The following is a 15,811-nucleotide window of genomic DNA, read 5'->3' on the forward strand; positions in this document are numbered from 1 at the left end:
AGTGTAGCGTTCAAGAAACCAGTTTGAGATGAGCTTTCTGATATGGTGTGTAAACCTGGCTGTGCCCTTAAACAATGATCAATTGGTACAAAATGGCCCAAAATATGCCAAGTAAGTACCCCTCATTCCATGGAGCGATCAGGGCTCAAGAGTTGGGAGTTTGCCTTGTAATCGGAAGGTTGCCGGTTCGAGCCGCGGCTTGGACAGTCTCGGTCGTTGTGTCCTTGGGCAAGACGCTTCACCCGTTGCCTACTGGTGGTGGTCAGAGGGCCCGGTGGCGCCAGTGTCTGGCAGCCTTGCCTCTGTCAGTGCGCCCCAGGGTGGCTGTGGTTACAATGTAGCTTGCCATCACCAGTGTGTGGATGGCTGGATGTGTAAAGCGCTTTGGGGTCCTTAGGGACTAGTAAAGCGCTATATAAATACAGACCATTTTGCACCCGCCTAAGACAAAGGCAGGAGGCAGGATAGATCCATATTTATTGTTGTTTACACCAAATCCCGACCCTACCATTGGAACCTTCTATTTTAAATTTTGATGAGGTAGATCAGCAGTTTTTGAAATACTCAACCCACCTGACACCAACAAACATGTCACCTCTCTTCCTCATTCTGATGCTTTCTTTGAACTTTAATCATGATCATATCTACATGCCTAAATACACTGAGTTGCTGCCATGTGACTGGCTGATTAGATGATCGAGTTCAATGAGAAGTTGAACAAGTGTACCTACTAAAGCGGCCGATAAGTGTATGTATCTAATGAACCAAGGGGATTTGTGCTTTTGGGTCTTAGTAATTTTCTGTGAATAACATTAAAGCAAACAAATACACATTATAAAGCTTGCCTTTGCTTGTATATCTACTGACATGAGCACACAATCAACATCCTCAGACTACTATAAAGGTGCCACAATGCTTTAATGTGATTCATAACATTTTCACTAGTGATGCTCTGAAAATATTGAGCTTGAAGCTGCTTGATATAAATATCTGGTAAACAAGATGAGACAAGTACATATAGTAAATACACAATGCATTTCCAACAATGATTAGGCAGAGTGAGAAACTTAAAGGCAGCTGAGGGCTACAGTGACCGCAAGTGCCTCTCTCCAACTCAGAGTCATTTTCTCACAACATTTTGTCCTTTGTTAGGCATCGCTTGTTCCATAAGAGTCAGTTTTTCCATTGTCCAGTCTCAGCAATGCAAGTGGTCCATACTCTATATGGTTCTAAGGTGGTTGTTTTCAATAAAGCTCTCATGTTAAACAATAATACAGGGGTTTGAAAACAAGGATTTCTTTTTCAGAACTTCAGGTCCTGTTCTCTCTTGTTTACATCGATGATCGTTCAAATGAATTTGCTAAAGCAACACAAAAACTTTCAAATGATTGTCTTTTCATAAAATACATATTACACAGATTGACCAACCATACACACTCAGCACAATCATACATACACTCTTCACAGAGGAGAAAGCACTATTTAAGATGCCTGCAATGCTTAATATTGAGCAACAACTCTGTCGGTAAGACAGAACTAAAGATCAAAAAAAAGAAGAAGAAAAGGAGCAAAATACAAATAAACCAACAACAACAAAAATCAAAGTTTCGTCCTCAGGGTCCTGTTGTTATTGGAAGGAGAGCTGTGTGTCAAACAAAAGAGGAGAAGCCCGCGGTAGGTGCCTGAGCGGCACAGCCGAGGCTGCTGGGGGGCCGGTACAGGGTGCTGTGCTGGCTGGGGGGGTCGGAGGACAGCAGGGAGGGGGTGGGAGTCCGGCTTCCCTTAGGCCTGAAGAGGGTGCCCTGGCCTTGGCACTGGGGCTGTGGTGACTGGGCGCTCTGGGGGAGGAGAGGGGGAAGAGGGGGCAGGGGGGGTACGGGTGGTGGGTGTTGTCGTGACTCTTGCTCCACCAGGGGCTCGGGCTGGGAGTAGCCGTATGCCGGTGGACGAGTGACGCCCTTCTGTTGTCGCCGCCAGGAGTTGTAGTAGGTGGGGTCGCTGATGTAGTGGTTAACAAAGGAGTGGGTCTTCTGCCGACTCTGATCCATTTCGTATTCGCTGTCGCTGCCCTGTCAGTCAACAGTTCAAAGTCACTTTGGCAAAAAATGAGGACAGTAAGCAGAACACGTGCTACGACGCTTACTACAGAGTATAATGACAGCTACATTTTCATGGTCTCAAATCAAGGCTAATTCTATTTCCAGTATTGTACAGCTGGTTGACAAACAACACAGTAGCTACTGAGTCACGGCACAGCAGGACATATCTATTGACAATGGGAAATCTATGAATCCATGTGCATTTCTATGGGCCAGATAATCACTTCTATTGAGAATCTTTGAGATGTAGAAGCTCACCGATAGCTGTATGGAGTACAAACATGATACATGTAAACAAGTGTGTCCTAGAATTAGAGAAAGATAATGTTTACAGAATTAATCTCCTTTTCTTGTAACACAAAACCATCAGGCAAAAGCTTGTCTGAGTGAATCCTCTTGTTATTCTGCTACATGTATTTGTTTAAAATAAAAAAATAGTAAAAGCCTCCCACAGAAAGCATTACACATTTGGCACATTTGTGTGCCTGATGAGCACTTGCTCATCTACTGCTCTATTGAGACACTGTAGCTCAACAGATGTTGAAGCACCATTTATTTGCACAAGTGTCAGGTAAACAGTGGGAGGCTACGCAGAGGAAAAGAATAACACCAGCCTGCGTCTCCTGGGAGATCTGTTTTTTCTCAAACTGGGATGAACAATGTTTTGCCTGTGCAGGTACCAGACAAATTGGCCAGGGAGACACAGCGCAGGTGTGGGAAGACAAATGTTCAGAATCTGCTACAATCGGCTTCTCTGCCAGTTGTAGGTACCATCCCTCATCACTTCAAGCCTCCCATCTCCTCACTGGGCCAAACTATTCTATGCACACACTCATCATATTGCGAGCTGAGACATGGAAGCCAAGATTAACAATTTCTATTTGACAAAAATTAATTAGTTGTGAAGATATTTCAGCACACGCGAGGCACGGGAACCGGCTGTGTATTCCCCTGCCATGAAAGAAATCAGTATTAAAAGATCCAGAAACGTCAGCCATCCCTGCACGACGCTAACAGAGGGTATTTAATTTTGAGGTGATCCACTTGAGGCAGATATTGCTGCAGAATGTCATTAATTTATCGTCACAAATGCTGCTTCATAATTAGACAGCTGTCTTGCTTCTGCATCTAGCAAAGCGGTGACTGTGACAAGCTGAATTGAGTTTATCAAGAGGATAGTTGCCAAATGTAACAAAAGAACAGAAAGTTGAACCAGAGAAGTTTTTTTTTTTTAACTTTAAAAAGGTTACAGCTTTGCCCTGAGGATTTTCTCCGTGAGAAATTTAAACAGTTGAATTTGACTTTTTAATTTAAGTTCATTGCTTATTCCAGACGCAGGGTCGGGCATAGACTGTAAGCCTGGGTCAGCGCTTACCTGCGAGTCAGATATCTCCGAGGGTTTTTCAGTCAGACTGCTGCTTTCTGCTGGGATCAGGTCATTATACTTAGTGCTGACATCCTCATCTGAGTAGTGCAGACTTCCAGGACTTGGTCTTGGAGGAGAGCTGAATTTAAAAAAAAGAAATAAAATACATTAAGAAAAGTAGAGAGTTAAGAAGGAGAGTTATAAAAGCAAGAAGATGATAAAGAGCTAATGTTATATAAGAAAAAAGAAGTTTCTTTTGATCATAATTGCATTCTCCGAACTGATTTTCTTAAGCTCACTTTTTTTTTTCATTCGGGAGTAAAAAGCTGTGTCAATCCTGTGACTGACACCACAGAGACAACTAAAGAAAGCCACCAAAACAGTTCTAAAAATGAAGCTTCAGAAGCCACAGGGTGTTCAGTGGGAACAACATGAATAGATCCAGCACAGACTTATTGATTATGAAAAAAAATGATTCAGACAAGCACAGCATGGGTTATTTGTGCATTCCTGGAAGCCACTACATTAGGCAGGACAGAGATTAGAATTGATCTTATACTTTTGCTATTCTTTTCTAATCTTTCAAAGTGTTTGTGGAAGTTTGGCAGTGGACTTGTGCCAACCTCATGAACAGAATTTATGCAAAAAAGAAAAAAGATCATGAAGATCATGAAAGCACTCTGTGGCGATTAGAGCTGAATTAATACACAGAGCGACTCAATCAGAGTTTTAGACTTCCTGCAGAAAAGCTGGGTAACTAAGCGTGGACTTGAGCTTTGTGAGCATTAAGAAGTTCTCATACAGTATGAATGCAAGTCAAGTAAAAAAAGAACTCCTTAACTTCTTTCGGCTCCAGTCATTAAGTCCATGAAGTGAAGCAGAGAGAAACATCTGTGCAGACAATTATTTTTCTCCTTCTGCTGTAATGACTACTGCTGCGTTCAAGGTCTGCTGAGATTGAATTGGATGGTCTGAAAGCCAAAACTGGACCACTACCCTCGCATCACTGCGCTACATCAGTGGGCTCAGTATGCATCTCAGGCTAATACATTAAAAGAAGGGTTTGCTCAGTTGGTTTCAGAAAAAGAGACTAACGAATTGCATAAACTAGACACTGCATGAAAGTAAATGTTTAAATGATCTGAAATGGAAAATGTATGTGGGGGCAGAATAGACAAGCATAAAATGCTGTGATGTCAAGTGGAATATTAAGGCATAAAGAAGACAACCTTGACAACCTCTCCAAAAAAAAAAAAGTTAATATGTACACACAGGCGCTAAATCACCGGGAATGCCAAGAACAGGCTTAGAAGACACAACATGACAACGGCCATGAAAAGGTTGACACAACAAAGGGATATCTCCTCTGGGTTAAAGGGGATGACGTGAGGGGGTGGACTGTGGGAAAAAAAAAACTACATTAAGACAAGGTTGAACCAGACATAAAAAGGATGGAGCCATGTGAGTGTAGGGGAGGAGGGGCAATAGATTCTGAGCTTTGAATTATTTAGGAGCACTGTATTTATCCCCCTCGCCTTATCTGTCTAATTCATCCTTCTTTCCTTCACCCTTTCAAATATCCCACAGGGAGCTCTTCTGCTCTTCCTCCCTTAGTCTACAGATCATTAACAAACAGTACGGTACCAGTTTGGAGCTCTTCAAAGAGAGGGAGCTACTCAAGGCTCTTTGATCCCCTTGGCCTCCTTGGTCAAGGAGAAAATAACAGATTCCTCTGCCCTTTAGTGCACCCCTAACACATTCCACCACAATGTGCACACTAATGTGCAAAAAAACAACATCTATTTTAGTGCTGTGACAAGAAGCAGACGCTGAAGCACCATCCCCCAAACACAACCAACTGACCATTCCTCCAGCCCTGACCTATGTCTACACACGTGCTTATCATGCTGCAGCGTTTGGGAAATTCTATTTATCTCATGTTTGCATAATCATTACCAAAGACACAGCCTACTAAAGTCCTGCTGACATTATTCTGCGTCGTGATAGCCTGCGTAGCACTGCGTGTAAGAGAACCTCTGCACTCATGCCCAAAAATAAATAGTCGGTTCTGTCTCATAAGTCCTCTTTATGTTATTTCCTGCTGTCTTTTGGATTACCTGGAATAACAATTACATTTTTTGTTTACAAAGTCTGTTTCAGAACTCTGCATTTGGGTCTGCAGCCCGCGATCCATGACAGTCCTTGCCTGAAGCTTTGATGAACAGACAAAGAGGTTTTGAATGTTAATTAGCCAGTATTGTGCTGTCCCCCAATATGTATTTTTGCACCACTCAAACACTGAATGTCAATGAGAGGAGATGAAGGAGGCTCAAATCACCAGCTGGTGCCCTCAAGGTTCAGTTGTTTTCACTCGCAACTGTTGAACTGTTGTTAAGGGAAGAGGGGAACACACAATAACAAATACTAATTCTTGTATATATTGTAAGTAATACAAAAACACTTGAAAAGGAAACGTGACAAAACTGACAGAGCAATATATCTGAGAAATGGAATATCTGCTTGCAAGCTTTAAAAGCAGTGGCCAGCTGAATACCGTCGGTCATAATGCACACAGGAGGTATTTACGGTGATGCTGACTGACCGGGTATAGATGCCGTTTTTACGGCAAAAAGAGTTCTTCACAGAGAGGCGTCGGTTGTTCAGCTCCAGGGCTGGGAAGCGTCCCTCATCGAGCCGCACCATCTCTCCGTGCGTCAGAGGCAGCGACGTGCAGTTGGAGTGGTTGCCTGGACGGGGGTATGAGGATGACACTGTGTGGGTTGTGGAATGGAATAAATGAATCAAATCTAAAATACATTTCAATACCTTGGATTATTTTATCACTGTATTCGGAAAACACAATTTTTGACACACAAAAAAAGACTTGCACGGTCATTCTGTTAATGGTTTCTCCTTAATTTATATTTGCAAAACCTTGCTAAAGGTCAAAATGCTGTTTAAGTACAGGACAAGCTGAGGTAAATACCACTTAGTCAGGCCCAATGTTTAATACTGATTCCAGATAAAACAGCCTCCAGTTGGCAGTACAGGTTCACAGCTAGGAAAGCTGGGAAATGTTTGGGAGGGACTAAGAGGTCATCTTTGTGTCCTCACACACATACAGTCCTTGTCTGAGCTGGCCAACCCTGATAACCTTGGCACCATGCTGAACACTGGCTAAGCTAAAAAGTCAGTAGTAGGAGGCATTAGGAAGGCTTGCCCTGACTTTCACTTCTCCCCCAAACATTGCTCCCATCTGTTTAATGCGACTCTTGCGTGTCAGTCATAATGTATTAATAATAATACCAACAATACGGCTACTTACAATGATTAACTTCCTGTACCGTACCCTTGCGTTTAAAGAAAATAATTGACTTGTTGATACAGTGATACAGGAGCAACCTTTGCTGTTGTTAAATAATTACTCTCAGTCTATCTAATGACCTGAGCATTAAATCACTGCCAAGCCATTTATTCCAGTATTGATCCTTGCTGCAGTAAAATACGAACAATAATATTTATTCATCTGCCAATTTCTGCTGTTCACTGATAACATTAACCCTCATCTTTCCCCTGTCAGCCAAACAACGGAGGGAAATCAAGGCCATTTGTCTAACTGTGTGAGCCTTTTTGCTCCCGTTTAACAAGATAGACTTTGGATGCTGCAGTCATTAAAATGCAGCGCTCAGCAGACCTGTCTAAGAGGAAGACAAATTCCACTTGATTGCCTGGGTTGCAAACAGAGAGAGAGCCTGAGATATTAGCAGAGTTTAAGGTGTGTTTCATACCTGAGTCTGCTTTTTTGGTATACTTTTTACTCTGGCCTCGGATGATGAGAATGAAAATAAGGAGGAGGATAAAGATGAGTCCCACAAGAGCAATGACTACCAAGAACCACCACTCCTCATAGAAGGGAGACACTTTCTGGGCTGAAACCAAAATAATAGATATTAATATCTGATATTTAGCACAACACTGCGTAAGTCTTCATTTTATATTACAACCGACCTGATATGGAAGGGGACGGGGCACTGGGGGACCCGTAGCCATAGTCGTTGACGGCAATTACTCGAAAGTCGTAGGTGACCCCTTCTCGTAGCATGTCCATATTAAGCGTGTAGGATGTCACTTCTCTGGGAATGTCTTTGATGAGAATGTCCCACAATCCTTCATCTAAAGGCAAAATAAGAAAATCTGTGAATAAAATTAAAGTGTACGGTGGACAGATTAAAACTCAAACAACATGTATGTTTGTAATTGGCCCACCAGATGGTCTGGCCTCTATGACGTATCGCGTGATGGGTGCACGGCCTTGATCGCCACTTGTCCAATGCAGTGTGAGAGCTGTGCCATATCGAGAAATAAAGGGTTCTCCTGGAGGGCCTGGAGCTCCTGAGAAAACAAGAACGGTGGATAAAAAATGACAAGGGAGTCCTCAAAGGATTTGATTACTGACACTGTAATAAAGAAAAGCTATAGCATCCCACCTTCTCCGGGTCCAGTGGTGATGTTGGCCTCAACCTCGGGGCCGTAAGTGAGAGTTTTGGCCCGGATGCGAAAGTTGTATGTGACACCATCGGCCAGGTCTTTGATCTTCATCCACTGGGGAGCACTGCCCTTCACATCTACTGTCACTATCTTACTGACACCTGGAGTGCGAGGAGAGGAGTCTGTACAGGAAACACTAAGACTCTAGATACTGCTTTCTACAAGCGACAAAGAGCCAAGCTTTGTGCATAAGCGCAGACATACAGTCACACACAAGACCAGATAAACTCACTGTCAGAGACCAGGAAAATATATTTATTGCTTTATCTAGCTTAACTCTTGGTCGATTAGCAGATAGCCACAGGACCACAGCAGCTCAGCGTTCCACCTCTGCTCCCAATTACTCGACAATCTGGTTCAGGCAACTGCATTTAGCTGGCTGTTAACCATGTTGCTCTCACTGAGGGTAAAAACTGTACAACACTCCAACATATTTTATCAGCCATGCCATATATGTTACTGCAGGGCCTACACTCATCTGTAACAAATTAGAGCATAAGCTTAAGCAGCGCAGGTCAAAAAAAAGAGTATGGTTAAGAGGCTTGAGGTCGTAAATCACTGCGTGAGAAAAGCAAGCTGAGGAATGTCAAGCAATGGCAGAGTTGTTAGGTTCCAGGAGTTTCTCACCATCAACTGGAGTGCAGGGCTCATAAACCAGGCGGTAGCCCTCAATGATGCCGTTGGCCTGCTTCGGCTCTCCCCAGGACACGTTGACCGAAGTGGTGGTCAACTCGCTGAAGTGCACGTAGCTCGGAGCACTTGGCGCTTTTGTCAAAGAAAGTGGGAAAAGTTGAGATGTTAATATAACAGTCGTGAGATGAAACCATGTATACAATGAAGACTTGGTCACAACACTGCAAAGTACTGACCAAGAGATGTCGGTGAAGTAAATATGAATAGTTTTCTTTAAAAACATTTTTTATTAGTTACTTGTGCTTTTTCCTTCAAAGCTACACTGGCAACAAAAAGTTTTGGTTTTTGGATCAGCAAATCAGTGAAATCCATGGGCAGTGCTTAGTGTCTACAGCCAAGAAGAACATTTGCCAAATTCATAAAAGACAAGCTATGCAAATTAACACAGAAATTGAATACTAGGACAGTTCAGAAAATAAATAAATAAAAAGAATAATCAGCAGAAATTAAATGTTGCGTGTAATTCAAAAATTTGGGTACCGTGAAAGAGGACCAAACAAAGTCCTGCACAGCAGTATAGGCAACTAATTCCCCCAAACCCAAAAGAAGACACTGAAGTGACACTAAAATTCATTCTGTGACCTTGAACAACAGCTTTGAGAAATTTGAGTGCTGAACCAACCCAGATCCAGCTAAGTGTCAGGATTTAGACACAATTCTGCATAAAAATCACAAAAGCTTGTGTTGGCTCACTTCCCAGTACCCTGTTGTGTGAGGAGCCAAAATTCCTGCCTGTGTTTTTAAGTTCTCAGCACTTTGTACCCCTTGCCAATGTCACAGCCTTCAAGGGGGTGGGAGAGACGTGAGAAATATACACTGTAAACCATTCTCTGCAGAAATCGCAGAAGAGGGACTTTCACTAGCTCGTAAACACAGACATCTTTGTGCAGTTGTAGCCAAAAAATACTAATCTACATGTGTCCCCCCGCACTTTGTATTCTTTTCTCCCCTGCTGTCATTAGGCTGCTTCCCCCATGGCTTGTCCAGTAGGATGTGCCAAAAAGATCTCTAATACTACATCTCACAGGACAAAACTAAACTGTTCAGTGAGAATGTTTCCTGCTGAATAGGAGGGAAAGCTTTTATGTTATTTGTCTTAAAGCTATAGAAACACAATGAGTCAATATGAAAACACCTTTTGTATCGCTCTACTCTTCAAAAGCTTTGAAAACCATGTATCCACCGAGCGATGTGGTTAAATAATGAGCCGTCTCGTTGTGCAGATGACAGGGGGAGGGGGGATTAACGAAAGATAAAGAGGAATAAGATATATAGATCCAAAGACTGCAAAAAGCACGATGCTGCAAGATAAATCCCTCTGGTCTTTTGAAGGATCACTGTAATCTTTCTGTCCACGTCTGGATTTTGCGTGACTCACCTGCTTGCTGAGTGCGCCCTCTGGTGGGCAGGGAGCGGGGCCCATCCCCTGCAGCGTTGAAGGCTGCCACACTGATCATGTAGGTGGTGTATCCTGTCAGATTTTTAAGCTTCACCCCAAGCTCTGGCAGGAACAGGGTACGCAGGCGCTCTGTCTCATTTTGGAGCTGAAACTCCCAAAAATAGATCTGGAAAGAAAATGACAGAGTTTGGGATTCATAAGGTTTTCAATGAAAAAATATAAACATGGACATAAATACACATTATTGATACCTTGTAGCCCTGTATGTCTCCATTCTGGGCATCCAGAGGAGGTGGGTCCCAAGTAACATCCAGCTGTGTTGCTGTTGAGGACTGGACCACCACATTTTGCGGAGGGGCTGTTGGGACTAGATAAGGGCAGGATTTAAGTAATTGAGCTATTATGTGATATAACTGCTAAAAATTGAATAAAGATAAAGGGTAAGTAGTCTTGCAAACTTGCTGCACAGAGAGAAAAGAAACATACCCGCCTCTCCAACAAACACTTCCTGTGGTGCACTGCTAGGACCCTCCCCCACTGCATTATACACACTGAGACGAATCTCATAGCGTTTGTGTTTACTCAAATCTGCAAGCAGAGAACCCATAGCAGTATTTTAATAGAACAGTTAGGATGAAAGAGTAATAAGAAGTTACTCCGGTGAGAGACAGTCACAGTGATGCCCGTGGCAGAACAATGGAGTGTGAGAATTAAGAAGCATACTGATAAAAAGATGAGGTTCTTGTGGGGACGTGGAAGATTTGTCAGTGATTAAAAAGACAGAACGCATGCTGAAATAATGACAGGGAAGCTTGGAGAGATTAAAGTCATTTGCACACAGTAAGAAACCGCGGTGGTCCCTTAGTGGCTACAGATGAGTGGGAGGATGGAAGGCACACTTGCTGTAAATTAGTATACAAATGGCATATTTTGTGCAAATAAACTTTCACAGATGACATGCAAACAGATGGAGGGTAATGGAAGAGAGGGGCATAAAGAGAGATACGCGACTTACTATCGAGTTCATACTGGGTGAGCGAGGATTCACTCAAGTTCCTGACGCTGTAGGGAGCTGGAGTTTAAATAGGAAAATAGGGAGGAATAAAAGCGGGTTTAGAAAAATGGCAAAGAGCGCATTTCTGTTTATATTTTTTGGATCGCCTGCAGCATTCGGTGATGCTAAAGTGAAGGTATTTAAATAACAGGCAAAAGCTTTCAAAAAGTAGCTAACTCACCAGTAAGATCAGCCCAGTTGGTTGAGGGACTGTTGACTGTGCGGACAGTGAAGCTGCGTACTCTGTCATAGTGTAGCTCCCTGTACCTGACTCTGAACCCCAACAAGACTCCATTTATATGGTCCTCAGGAGGAGGCTAGGAGGAGAGGAAGTCTGCTTAATGTCCAACATTAATGATGGCCAATTAATATTAGTTTCTATTCTATTATCCTTTGCAAAATAAAAGAAAGGAAAAGCATTTTCAAGCTACCAACCTACCTGCCATCTGACCAGTACAGAGGTGGTGGTGTGGGGTGTAACAGACAATATTGTTGGTGCTTTGTCTGGAGCTAGAAAAGATAAAAAACCAACAACATTGTGTTACCAGTTCAGCATAGCTGTGGAAAGCGATACGGCGTTCAAACAGTGTGGTGGAGAACAGCTCGACAGTAAATACACATACTGTTGACGTAAAGTATTCACTGCGATAATTCAAAGTCAAAGCTTAAATGTAAAGGCATGCTTTTGCAGTTAGAAACTCAATGGAAAAATCAATAGATAATGTCTCTGTGGTGCGTGCTGGGTTAGTCACAAATTCTTACCATCCTGTAGCGTAGTGATGGCTTCACTCTCCTCACAGTATTCACTGTCTCCAATGTCATTGGTGGCTTTAACACGGAACTGGTAAGAAGTAAATGGCTTTAACCTTGAGGGAGAGAAGAAGGCATGTATATGTCACACAGAGCTACTAACAATAATAAGGGTAATGCAGTTATTAAAGCAGACTTTTATGTTTACCTGTCCACTATATAGGAGTTTGTTTCATGACTGACTGATGCAGAGTGAACAGTCCAGTTGCTGTCTGGAAGCTCTCTGTACTGGACTGTATAGTAACGAACTGGGGACAAGCCATCGCTGCCTGGTTCCCATGACAACAGCACTCTACGAGCCTGGACTTCCTCTTGAGGCACTGTGGGACGGCTCGTGGGCTGGGGTCGAGCTAAAGGGCACAGACAGACACACACGGTCCCTCTCAGCCTTAATATTTAGAGGTGGATCATTTAAATAATACATTTTAGCTGCAGCATTTTACACTAACCTCTCTTCTCTGTTGTGACCACCAGAGCCTCAGCAGCCTCCCCCCAACCCTTGCGTGTTTGAGCAGTGAGCCGGAATACATAAACCATCTCTGGTTTCAGTCCTGCTGCTGTGTACTGTCGTGCACTGGGGCTCAGCACATCTACGGTGGCAGCATTGCTATTTGAAGAGTTTCTTCTGAATGTGATCTGATAAGCTAAGAAGACAAACTCATATCAAAATAAAGTCGGGCATAAAAAGGGATAAGCAAGAAGAACAAATTGGCTCCAGTGCAAAATCAAACCAGAGGAGATGGGGAAATTTGAAGGGAAATTCCACTCTTGGTCAAAAAATTTTTTTTTAATCATGGCTTAAGACTTAAGGCTCTTTTTCCCCCCCTCATTTTTATGAAATTTAATTTGGGACACTCCAGAACTGAAGCTGAGCTGTAAGTTTTTATTTTTCTGTTTAATTTGTCTTTTTTATTTTAACTGATTTTCATCTTCTCGTATATTTTACTCATTTTACATCCCATTAATTTGTGTCTTTTTATTGCCTTCTATGTCTTTTATACCTTTGCTTAATGTCTTTAATATATCATTCACTGCCCTTTATAACTCCTACATATTGAAAGCTGTTATAAAAATAAAATTCCACTGCCTTGACCAGCCTTGACTTTCTCTCCCAATGCTATCAAAGTCTATAGTAGAAGTTCTGCTTATTGTAAACTCACCCAGTATAATTCCATTAGGCTGTGCAGGAGGTTGCCAGATAAGCCTAACAGAGGTGGTTCTGACTTCTGGGAACAAGATGCCAACTGGAGGGCCTGGTACTGTCACAGCAAATGAAAAATCATTAGGCAAGAATATCATACATAACAGAAATCCAGTGATTTAAGAAAAGCAAATGTATACATTTGAAAAAAGAACATTATTGATATTACATTTGTTTAGAGATGAAACATGAAGAGCTTCAGCTACAGCAGAAAGGTTAAAGTTGCTTGGAAAAGTTAATTTACCATCATCCAAAGTCCTCTCTAGAATGGACGGTGAGCTGCACCTTCCGTCTCCGATTCGTGTGAAGGCTAATACCTGGATCTCATAGAGCACATACTTGCCCAGACCAGTTAGCTGGACACTATGACTGGTGTTTCCCTCTACTGTCCAGAAATCTGGAGCTGTGTCTGAGTCCTTCTCCTTATAAACAACCTGAAAGATGCAGAATATTTTACATAATGACTTTAGGAGTATTAGCACTTAGAAGCACATTATTTATATGAATTTTACTCTGAAATCTGTTTCAATTTCAGACAAACAGTCAGAGCTGTTACCTTATAGCCCAAGATGAGTCCATTGCGGTCAGTCTCTTGGACCTCTCCCCACCGCACCAATATGCTGCTGGAGGTGGTGGCGAATGCTGAGACATTGGTGGGGCCGCTGGAGGGGACTGCAGCAGAAGATAAAGGAGGACATTTAAAAGACTTCAATGACATTTATGTGATTTATGTTGCCATAGGATATTTATTTTCTCACCAGACTCCCTTGTCCTGCAGTGGACTGGCTGACTCCATGGTCCAGAGCCAATACCGTTGATGGCCTGAACTCTGACCTCATACTCTGTCCATTCTTCCAAGTCCTCTATGGTGAACTCCCTCTCTAGGCGGTCCATTATGACGTGAGAAAGGACCCCCCCTTTAGTTCCGGCTTTGGCGTACTGGATGCGATACCCAACCAGATCTGGATTGCCATTGTACTCCCACTCTGGAAGAGGCTAAGATGATTTTTTGTTGTTGCTGTTTTTATATCCACAGTTCAAGCAAGATCAATAGAAATTTCATCATAATTGACAGTAGGTACAAAGTGTTGCCAGAACAAGAAGAATTCGTTTGAATTGCAGGGATTAGCTTAGATTTTAAAATGCGATAATGTTTTAAGAAAACTGTAGAACTTTAAATCAGGAACTACAGGTTCATATTTAGGCTACAAGTCTTGAAAAGCAATTAAAATGTAGTTGCTTAGCAGGGCATAAATATAGCTTTTCGGATTTTTAAAAATATATTATTACTGAAATGCAACAATATTCTTCCAATCAAATCAAATCAAATCACTTTTATTGTCACATCACATGTGCAGGTACATTGGTACAGCACATGTGAGTGAAATTCTTGTGTGCAAGCTTCACAAGCAACAGAGTTGTGCACTTTCACTTTCACTTAACTTTGTCTGTCAGTACTAATAAGATTAACATAGATCAATTATTTGAGAATAGTAGCTATCACCAGCACTTGCAAACAATTGATGTTTGCAAGTGCTTAAGTGCACTGAACATAAGGAGCTGTAGTTTTTAAATTAGCGCAGTCCTGATTCATAGATGCTTCTATGCCACAGCCATGAAGTGAGCCACAAAATTTTTACGACAGTTTAACACTCAGCTTGTGAAAGGAGGTCACGATCAGTGAGCTATGTCATCAATTTGTAGAGCCTATTACCCAGCTGACACCTATTTGCTGGTATATCTACCTTTTTTAATCCTTTTAAGGAGCTGCAGGAATGCCACGAGTCTCTGTGTCTCGGTGCTTAGTTGACACCGCGGTGACGCAAAGAGAACCTTGCTGACACAGAAATTAGCCATAACCAAGGACATAGTGCATGTGGCTTTCTGAACCATCGTAAATATCATCTCCTTTATTTATTCATCATATAAGAGAATCCAGAGAAGAGCAGCAAATTTGCAGAAGCAAAAAAAACAACATAAAAAAGGTTTCTAAACTAAGGCTTTTGAAAACAGGTTTATTTATTTTAAACTGTCAAAGTAATCATTTTATTGCAAACTTTTTATTATGTGATTTTTTCCCCACGATTTTTATGGGACCGTAAAATGTAAATGGATGGATGAATTTTTATGTCCTTCACCAAAATCTGATTTTTACAAAGCTTATCTTAATAATTTTAACAACCCAAGGGCATTTTCCCAATTCTGTCTTATCCCAACCATACTTTCCAACATTTCCAGAAGAAAAAAAAGTAATTTAAAAATAGCCTTTACATGGTGCATGCAAAAACATGCTAAAATCTACATATCCAAAATTGAGTCCTGACCTAATAATATCTGATGAAACTCAATAAACTTCAGACTAACTGAATTGGGACCAATGTGAAATGAAGGGTGGCTTACCACCCAGCGAAGCCACAGGCTGGTCTCACTAGCTGTGCGCAGGGTGACATTTGCTGGGGCGATGTCTGGAGGGGCCTGCAGGGTCTGGATCTTTCTGGACGGCTGACTTGGAGGACTTGTGCCCACGATGTTTACCTGACGCATTCGGAACCTGCAACAAAGGAAGCCAGATAACTGTGGATAACATTGTGGATAAACTGGTGTTGATCATGATACAGAGGATTAGAACTGATCTGTTACA

At 42.1% G+C, this 15,811-nt stretch overlaps 1 protein-coding gene across 4 annotated transcripts in view; it reads right to left on the reverse strand.

Annotated features, from left to right (window-relative positions):
* Positions 1-899: 899 nt before the first annotated feature.
* LOC113020647 (protein sidekick-2-like) overlaps positions 900-15,811 on the reverse strand; it is an 85,187-nt gene continuing 70,275 nt past the window's right edge. The window contains exons 24-45 of one of the 4 annotated variants that reach the window (XM_026164795.2): positions 15,571-15,721; positions 13,929-14,166; positions 13,727-13,842; positions 13,415-13,604; positions 13,130-13,228; positions 12,419-12,613; positions 12,118-12,319; positions 11,922-12,025; positions 11,599-11,669; positions 11,341-11,476; positions 11,121-11,177; positions 10,592-10,693; positions 10,357-10,472; positions 10,085-10,271; positions 8,641-8,778; positions 7,953-8,114; positions 7,732-7,857; positions 7,474-7,638; positions 7,254-7,394; positions 6,068-6,236; positions 3,475-3,604; positions 900-2,069 (exon numbers count right to left, since the gene is read on the reverse strand). In XM_026164795.2, the coding sequence (XP_026020580.2) occupies positions 1,650-2,069; positions 3,475-3,604; positions 6,068-6,236; positions 7,254-7,394; positions 7,474-7,638; positions 7,732-7,857; positions 7,953-8,114; positions 8,641-8,778; positions 10,085-10,271; positions 10,357-10,472; positions 10,592-10,693; positions 11,121-11,177; positions 11,341-11,476; positions 11,599-11,669; positions 11,922-12,025; positions 12,118-12,319; positions 12,419-12,613; positions 13,130-13,228; positions 13,415-13,604; positions 13,727-13,842; positions 13,929-14,166; positions 15,571-15,721 (3,415 nt within the window). In that variant the 3' untranslated portion in view covers positions 900-1,649. Of the gene's footprint in view, positions 2,070-3,474; positions 3,605-6,067; positions 6,237-7,253; positions 7,395-7,473; positions 7,639-7,731; positions 7,858-7,952; positions 8,136-8,640; positions 8,779-10,084; positions 10,272-10,356; positions 10,473-10,591; positions 10,694-11,120; positions 11,178-11,340; positions 11,477-11,598; positions 11,670-11,921; positions 12,026-12,117; positions 12,320-12,418; positions 12,614-13,129; positions 13,229-13,414; positions 13,605-13,726; positions 13,843-13,928; positions 14,167-15,570; positions 15,722-15,811 lie in introns of all 4 variants that reach the window. The other 3 variants (XM_026164796.2, XM_026164794.2, XM_026164798.2) reach the window with 3 other exon arrangements.

Source organism: Astatotilapia calliptera, chromosome 4 (genome assembly GCF_964374335.1).
Source record: "Astatotilapia calliptera chromosome 4, fAstCal68.1, whole genome shotgun sequence".
NCBI classification, from domain to species: Eukaryota; Metazoa; Chordata; class Actinopteri; order Cichliformes; family Cichlidae; genus Astatotilapia; species Astatotilapia calliptera.